This window comes from Epinephelus moara, chromosome 14 (genome assembly GCF_006386435.1).
Source record: "Epinephelus moara isolate mb chromosome 14, YSFRI_EMoa_1.0, whole genome shotgun sequence".
Taxonomy (NCBI): domain Eukaryota; kingdom Metazoa; phylum Chordata; class Actinopteri; order Perciformes; family Serranidae; genus Epinephelus; species Epinephelus moara.
Window position 1 is genome coordinate 22,247,358 of NC_065519.1, and position 9,096 is coordinate 22,256,453.

General features: G+C 39.4%; 1 protein-coding gene across 1 annotated transcript; it reads right to left on the reverse strand.

The window, feature by feature from the left end:
- Positions 1-328: 328 nt before the first annotated feature.
- On the reverse strand, positions 329-3,291 carry LOC126401155 (C-type lectin domain family 4 member M-like). The gene is made up of 6 exons (XM_050062261.1): positions 3,156-3,291; positions 2,514-2,621; positions 1,690-1,944; positions 1,402-1,565; positions 1,164-1,297; positions 329-683 (listed from the first exon to the last, which is right to left on the reverse strand). Exons 1-6 carry the CDS (start codon positions 3,277-3,279, stop codon positions 527-529), a joined length of 942 nt encoding a protein of 313 aa, XP_049918218.1. The 5' UTR covers positions 3,280-3,291; the 3' UTR covers positions 329-526.
- Between the last annotated feature and the right edge of the window lie 5,805 nt (positions 3,292-9,096).

Consider the following 9,096-nt stretch of genomic DNA (forward strand, 5'->3'; position numbering starts at 1 on the left):
ATGATAATAGTAATAACAAGAGTAATTACAACAACATTGATTATGATAATAAATTTGTAGTCCCCATTTTCAGCCTTTTACACTAATAAACCAAAACTATAACCCCTCCTGTGGAAGCCCATAAGTGGAGGCTGGTGTTTAAACAGATGATGAGTGATAATGTAGTAAAACACGTTGGTAATAATATGAAATGCTGCATGTCGTCATAGGGCAAATTAATACTGTATTGTATCAGTGTGCTATATGTAAAAATGTCCTTACAGCTACAAACAACTACATTATATTGTGTTATAAACCACTTGTGAAATGTTAAGTAGGTGGATTTAAATACAGTGTTAACAGTTTATTAAATTGTGCAGACAGAGATATGTGTAACAGTAGCAAGCACATAATCAAGGTTCTGATTTGGTAAAGATACTGTTCATCATTACAGAAAAATTCAGAAGATGTCAGAAAGTCTCCAAGGTGAATTTAACTCTTTATGGAAAAAGTTGAGCTTGCGAGCAAATGCAGTAAACATAAAGTGTTAAGTCGTATAATTTGGGGCTTTTTCACAAATCCATTTCTGTTTTTGTTCACATCTAACATCTTTCCAAGCCTTGAAGAAGTTTTCTTTGGTATGTACAACTCCACAGTCAGAGTCACCTTGATTGTTACTGTTTGGCTCTCCATCACCCCAGTACCTGCAACAGATGGTAGGTTACTTTACAGAGACACAGTACTTTCCTCGTTTCCACATTATGCATCTTTTTGTTATTCAAATAATTTATTCCAGGGGACAAGAGTTGTAAATTCCTACCATACTTGACAGGACATGTTGACATCAGTGATTAAAACCATCTGTCAGAGAGCCCCCATTTGGCCTATTTGATTAAATTCTCTGCACAGCAAGTCACCCTCTATGTTTGCCAAAGTTACATTATTGTAAGGAAATGCAGTTGAGAGCAGAGGTTGATCAATGGGGGATTTTCAAGGCTGATATACTAACAATAGTTTGGAACAGTTAAAGTAATAAAAAATAGAAATAAATATAGATCACTGAATATCAAACTCAAAGTAAGAAATACCTAAATAAATATATAAATCTGGAACTGATCCACGGGTGGGACAGTATGCTAACATTTCCTGCAAATACTCCAGCATGCAACATGTTAAACTCTTACCCTTCAACCAGTGCTCTTCCATCCACCCATCTCCAAGTGTCTTCTTTGGGGAAATTCTTCAGTCCAATCCAGTGGCCCATAGTGGAGTGTGGGAGGTATTTGTTGTTATCCAGTAAGAGGTTTACAGTTGCGTTCTAACAAATACGAAATATATATTTACATAAAAACAAACAAAAGACGTTAAAATTTTACACACACAGGGTTCTAACAAAATATAAATGAGTTTTGAGTATCCCACCTCTTTGTCTTTGCTGTCTATGACTGCAAGGTCACCTCCGTACATCTGGCAGTAATCTCTCGCTTTTTGCCATGTTTTGACCCCGTCACTTTCAGCGAATGGGAAGTAGTAACACACTGAGTTCATCAAAATCCATCTTGGTGGACAGTATTTGCAGCCATTGCCTGTTGCCAAAAAAAATAACAGTGAATGACAAACTAAAAACTATAAACTATAAAATTAAAAAGACAAATCATTATGCTATTAACATTTTTATGATATATACAATAATAGTAAAACAGGTCTTACTTATTATTTCTATTTGGTATTTCAGTTTTGCAGCATCCTCAGGCTTTGTAACAAGCTGCTCTTTATACTTTGTGCTTCTTCTTGTCTGGTGTTCAAGCTCCCAGTCTGTTGGAATCTGACGACTCATCTCACTGTCCAGCTGCTTCTTGGCACTGTCTAATGATTCGACTGCAGCCTTGTAAGTATCCTGGAGTTTGGCCAACTCGTTGCTGATGCGTTCTGTATCATTAGGTCTGGTATTTGGGAGTTTGTTGTCTGTAAGTGTTGCAGACAAAAATTTTTAGAGCAGCAAAGTATTCTTTTTTTCCTCATTACCCTGTTTCTAACTGATTTCATCCACATAGCGAAGACTTATTTATATCTAAGCCACCCTGATAGGATGTAAATGTCATGCAAATATGAACAAACCACATGGAAATCACATGGAAAGAAAAAAACAAGACAGAGGTATTACTATCAGTGACCTCTCATAATGGCTTTGTAGTCTATTCCAGAACTAACGCTCTGCTGTGCTGAGATAATCCACTGAAAGGCTACAGAGGCTACAGAATTTACCACTAGAGCTAAAAAATTGCCTTTTTTAGTTTCCAAACAGTATCAGCAGGAGAATGAAAAAAAAATCTTCAACTAAAAAAAGCTTTTGGACTATTTACAGAAGGTGAATGCACTCCAAAATAATTCAGCACTTATGCGTAGGCTTATTCAATTTAACAAGCACAAAAATATTGCATTCTGCTATGAATTTCTACCATTCCTGAAGTAGTTCGATAAGAACAGATAATCAATCTGTTAGTACGCAGTAGCACGCAGTTACATTAACTTACAGTGAACCCACAGGCCGATATCAACCATTAGTAGAACAGCAGCAAGTAGCGCCAGGTTCACTGCAGCCGGTCTGTTAAGTCTCCCAGGTGATTTTCTATACATCGACACTAGACAGGTAAAAGATGACTCAGTATCATAAAGCCAGAAACTGTTTTAAACAAACACTGCACTTAGGCCTATATCAAAATTGTACATATTCTAATTACATTTTAATGTCAATGCTTTACTTATTATAGAGGCTTTATAACAATGAAAAGTGTGAGTACACCAATCAGCACTAACTAGTCTCAGCATTTCATTCATTTCTGTGGACAAAAGTGCACAGTGAAGATCTAAACACAGGAAATATTCACAGAATCTTCACTCTACACAGCCCCGTCCTGCATTAGAAAAGTACATAGTTAAAAATACCCAAGAGCTATATACAAGAATTATAATGGCCAAGCGTCAGGGAGACAAAGACACTGACAAAGCCTATTAAGTAGCTATTAATGATTGTTAAAAATAAGACTAAAAAAAACATAATACAGACAGATGATATTAGTCAGGGGTCGTCAGTTTACTTAATAACAGAAAAGGGGTCCCTTAACAAAAAAGGTCGGGAACCACTGGTGCAAATGTTAACTTTTAATTTACGTTACCTGGTTGCCTGTTTTGGTTAGATTGGGGGTAAGAAGGTTGCTCCTCATCATGCAAGTTCCCATCATAAACCAGTGAGCTGAACCCACCTTCAAAATTACAACCAGTGATTTCTCCCTTTACCATTCTGACTGCAGAGCTGAGAGCAGTCCTAGTGAGAGAGAGGATTTGTCTGGAAACCAGCCTGTGTCGACACTTAAATCTACCATTGCTTAGCTCATCAACGGTAAGTTCATGACAATCGAATTCTAGTGAAAACTGTCTGGCATGAAAAAGGAGAAGTGAAATTCTGAATAGGAAGGATGCCAATCCCTGTGTGTGTATGTGTGGATTACAGTTGGTAAAATATCAGTCACAAGTATGGTATAATACACTGTTAATGTCAGCAGATGTGATACAGCTCATTTTTACATTCAAACATATAAAATATTACACTGTTGACTAGGGGTGTAACAATCCATCAATCTAGATCTATATATCAATTCAGCGATCAACAGTCTAATATCACCGATGCAAAGTGTAAAAATCGATCCATATTGTCATCTTTAGGATACACTTTTATTTTGAAAGTCTCTGTCACCGTCAAACTGCAGTAAGCAGATGGCAAGCAGCCAAGAGAAAGATGATGAGGATAACATTAACTCGTGAATAAACCAGCAGTTTGTTTTTTCAATTCAGTGGAAAAATTGGTCAACCAGAATGATGATATGTATCATGTTGAAACCAGTGATTTACACCCCTACTGTCCACATATTGCTTGTAAGCCTGTATGAGGATTTCGCACCATCGCTGGACATGAACATTTCTCCATCCTGTGTAAAATTATGCTATATTAACACATTCAGTTAGAGATCAACACCAGATTGGGGTTTCTTTGACACTTCCATGAGATGCTGAATGATGATTGTGAAAGAGGCTCAGATTTTCTTTCCTTCTCTGATTGCAGTGTACTTCCCTATTGCTCTGTATTTCTTTGCTGAGGTTTTACAACTGGTCATTTGAGAAACTGATTATTTCTTGTATTACATTGTATTGTAATAGTTTAAACTGTTGGGAAATAAGTTGTTGCTGAGAGTTACAGTGTTTTCACACTTTGTCCTTTTCTGCCCTCTAAGGGTGATTTCACATTTAGTCCTTTTTAAATGAACCGAACTGAACCGAAAGAATACTCAGTTCTTCTTGCGTTCACATTGTCAGTTCATATGAAAGAGGACTTTGTCCAGTTGCAGTTTGATGTTTTCCTTGTTCCATATCTAGAAGAATGCAGTTGTTTCATCGTCAGACCAAAGTACTCCTTGTCCACTGGCCGTGTTGTCGTTACCTGTGGCAGTGGCTCTGTTGTGTTATTATGCATCTCACTGAAATAGCGTGTGATCTGTCTACGGCAAGTTTGGAGGGCTACAATACAAAAGCAAAAGGCAAAGCGGACCTGGGGCTTTTTTCTGTGCACAATGCACAGGTTAAATGAACTGAACCGCGCATTGGAACTCAGACCCCTCACTTCAGAGGGGTCTGAGTTCTCTTCGAGTGTTTACATTTGCGCAAAAAAGTCACCGCTCTGAGTGCACTTAGAGGGCTGAAAAGGACCAAGTGTGAACACCCTTAAAGTGGACCAAAAAGTGGACCAAGAGACAAGGGACTCAGTTCTGTTTGTGTTCACATTGTCAGTTCATTGAAAGAGGACTCAGTTCTCTTTCTGGTCAACTTCAGCTCTGGTGGGGCCTCAGTATTGTTTTTACTTTGATGTGACACTGCAGTGCAGTTATGAAGCCCCTCACTTTCAGATGAACTTAAAATTGGAGGAAAACTTTAGTGTGTCTGCGCTGTAGACTGTTGCCATTTGATGTATTCTGCATTCCACATCTGGAGACATGCAGTATCTTCCATGGACCAAACTACTCCTCTTCCTGCGTCCTTGCAAGCGTCACAGGCTGACGTGGTTTTGTCTGTCTCTTCAGGTGTCCCAGTATATTAGCATGTGATCTAGAGGGCTAAATAAAATGGCAAAGAACAAAGCAAACCTGGAGCGCTTTGTGTTCACAATGCACAGGTTAAGAGAACCGCAACACTGACTTGAAGCGAACTGAACTCAGACCAACACTCCCGAGGTGGACTGAGTTCGGTTCACTTCAGAGGGGTCTGAGTTCCCTTGGAGTGTTCACATATACCCACTGCTCTGAGTCCGCTTAGAGGGCTGAAAAGGACCAAGTATGAAAACACCCTTAGACGATTAATATATCTCTTATAGGTTTACATCTTAATTAGTAGTTAGTCAATATATAATCGATTAATTCTTGACAGTAATATGTTTTAATCTGCTCAGTCTTATCACTCAGCTCTTTAAATCATCGGTTTACTCTCACAAATGCAGATTTGGGGGTCCAGTTAAAATCAAAATAAAATAAAGCTCTTTTACCGGATTACAGTGTTATGAAGCATTTAAACATAATTTATCAACCATCAATAAAGCCATTAGTTGAAAAACTCAAAGATTTTGTTAGCATGCTTTAGAAAGTGATACCTACAGATGTTTTGAACTGAATTTCAGTTAAAACTCTTGCATGGGAAAAGAGAAGTTAAATTCTTGTTACTAATATCTTGGATGCAATATTCACTTTCCTTGAATTCCAAATATGATTATTTTGCACATTGTGAAATAATGCATGCGTTTGTATGACTGTGTGCATGCGTAAGTGAGTGTGTATCTGTCTGCCTGCAGCCAGTCTTACAAACTGCTGGACCAACTAGTCATATACTTTGTGTGCATGATCTCCTGTGGTTGTGGTGATTCATATATGAAAAAGTTGTTTTCATGGCTGTTTTATACCATCACTGACTGCTGACTCCTCACTCCTCTTAATCTGCCGTTAGATGCCGCAAGTTTTCTACAATTGTCTTGGCTAAAAAAACAAAAAAACATGCCTTACCGTCTGTTACAGGCCACATTTTCGTCGTAGCTTAAAAACAGACATCAATAGAAAAGTTTGGTCTCATTTTGAACCAGAGCATCTGCATATTAACTCCATACCCGATATGTTATAATCCATTAAAATGATCCATTCCTGTTGCCCCATTTTTGTTATCCTTAAGGCTATCTTCACTGCAAGGAAGGTTGGAGGGACAGTTCCACAGCGGGAGCGTTTTTAGAAGCAGCAGGATTTATCTGCCAGATTTTGTAGACTTGCAGCTTTTGTTGATTCTGCAATTTTTCCTTGACATTTGTGCTTCCACCGTAAGTAAGTAAGCTACATAGTTAAATGGATTCTCCATCCATCCATCCATCCATCCATCCATCCATCCATCCGTCCATTTTCATCCATTTATCCAGGGCTGGGTTGCGGGGGCAGCAGGCTGAGCAAAGCACCCCAGACATCCCTCTCCCCAGCAACGCTTTCCAGCTCCTCCTGGAGGACCTCAAGGCGTTCCCAGGCCAGATGAGATATGTCCCTCCAGCGTGTTCTGGGTCTACCCCGGAGCCACCTACCAATGGGACATGCCCGAAACACCTCCAGCAGGAAGCACCCAGGAGGAATCCTAATCAGATGCCACCACCTCAACTGACCCCTTTCGATGCGAAGGAGCAGCGGCTCTACTCCGAGCTCAGCCCAGCTACCCCACAGAGGAAACTCATTTCGGCCACTTGTAACTGCGATATCATTCTCTTGATTCTCTCTCACTACCCAGAGCTCATGACCATAAGCTAGGGTTGGGACGTAGATGGATCAGTAAACTGAAAGCTTCACCTTCTCGCCCAGCTCCCCTCTTACCACGACAGACTGGCGCAACGCCTTATCACTGCAGAAGCCGCGCTAAACAGCCGATCCATCTCACACTCCTTAAATGGATTCTTTTGGCCTATTTTAATTGTTTATTGTTGCTATGAACTACTTTGTTGTGCCGTAGACAGAAAGTTAATATGTTTAAAGTCCAGATCAAACGATCAAATGGAACACATGGATCAAAGATTTGTGGCTGTGTTGTAGTTACTAACAATACATTTAATCTTCGTAATTATATTGTATCGATATTTCACATGCAGTGCCTGTTAGCAGGAGAACTCAATCTGCTCTGTGCAACACGCTGTAGCTGACGAGGCTATGTTAATTAAATTCTGGGATGCTTTTGAGAGGCGCTGTGTTGCCTATGCAGGAACAGTCTAGAGTGGCCGCGATCAGCTTGGACATCTACCTGACAGAGATCTGCACTCTACTGAGAGCACTTTTCTAGTGTAAGTGTGGTCTGAGAACAGGGTCTTGTCATGGTAGGAAAAGCACAGGTGAAATTGCTAACATTAGTATGACTTAGTTCCATCAAGCAGGGCAGTAGTCACCATATACATTGAGGGGGACACGTCCCTCCCAATGTTCAGATATGCCCAAAATGTCCCCCCCCCCAATACATAACTTAAACTGAAAAACAACAACAAAAAAAACACGTTTTTTTTTTTCATTGCTATTCTACGATAGGCAACCACATACCACCATCCGAAATAATGTAATCATCATAATTATAACTAAACATAACAAATCCCCTTTATTATTACTATCGGTTGAAGTATTACAGTTCTGCGTGTGGTTTGTCCAAGTGGAGTTGCTGTAGCAGAATGCCAAGGCTGGTTGCCATGGTTGCCATCAACGTGATTGCCAGACTGCTGTATGGGCAACATTCCAAGCAGGCAATGTAAATTTGTCTCTCTATTCATTATTAAATAAAAGTGGAAAAAGAGAATGTAATATGAGCGTTACGTAGGCTATATTGTAACTGTTTATTGTGATTTTGTAAAGTGTTGTGAAATTTTGATGTCGTGAATGGTTATGCTAACTAGCTAGCTAACAACAAGCCTGCGTGAAGTTTGAACTTGAAGGGTGGCAGAGACATTCGGCTTTTTTTTTTGGCCAGTTTCAGAAAAGAAGCAAAGTAAGTTAAGAGCAGTGAGAAAATGAGTAGCGTTACTCTATCAGTCAGATTATAGAAGTAACGTTAGTTATACGGTACGGTAGTGTTAGTGCAAAAAATGAGTCAGTGTTTCTTGATATAAGAATTATTGTCATTCAGATCAGAAATGGTTTGTAGGCTATCTGAGCAAGAGACACCACTTGTTATCTGATAATATTTCTTCCATGTTCACTTTGGTGTGTTAGACATTCAAAAAAAAAGAAAAGAAACGTTAGTGAATTTGTACATATTTTACTTTAGAATTTCAATGGCAGGAAGTAAGGGTGTGTGTTTGGGGGGTTGGGGGGGCATGCAGATTTGGTCCCCCCCCAGTGTTGACTCCATGGCTACAGCCTTGCCATCAAGTGTGCCAGTAAGCTATCCCAGTAAGATGGCATGCACAGCACCATGGCCTCTGCTAAATGGAATGCAGCTCTCATTAATGTTATTAAATACACCTGTGCGTCTCCTATTATGACATGTCAAAATGTCTGCTGTGGAAAAAGGTCGATATTTGACAGTGAAGGATCTGGAAAAGCTTCCATCTAAATCTGTCACAGTGGAGTCCACAGTACAGTTGCCTAAATAAGAGCTATAGGTGAATTGTCCAAAGGAGTCCCCTCTCAGCCTCCCATTGATGATGTACAGACCTAGCCACTGACAGAGCTGGAGAAGATGTTTCTCGTGGGTGTTTATGGATGTGTAATAATTTCTTCTTTTGAAATGAACAGAAAAGGGGATATTCTCTTCTGTAAAAAACTGGCAACTATCTCTGCTTAACTTAATTTCATTACCAGTTCTGGAGTTCAGACCCCCACATAGGGTTATATCAGACTATAAATAACTAAATAGATTTTCCAAATCTTAAAAGGGATTAAAGAGATAATCATGTATTTATAACTTTGATAAATATGACTTTAAAGTTACAGTCATTGCTGCTTGGCCTGATAAATGATCCCCAACAGTGCAATTCATTCTGTAACATCTGAATAATGACAGCATTAAATC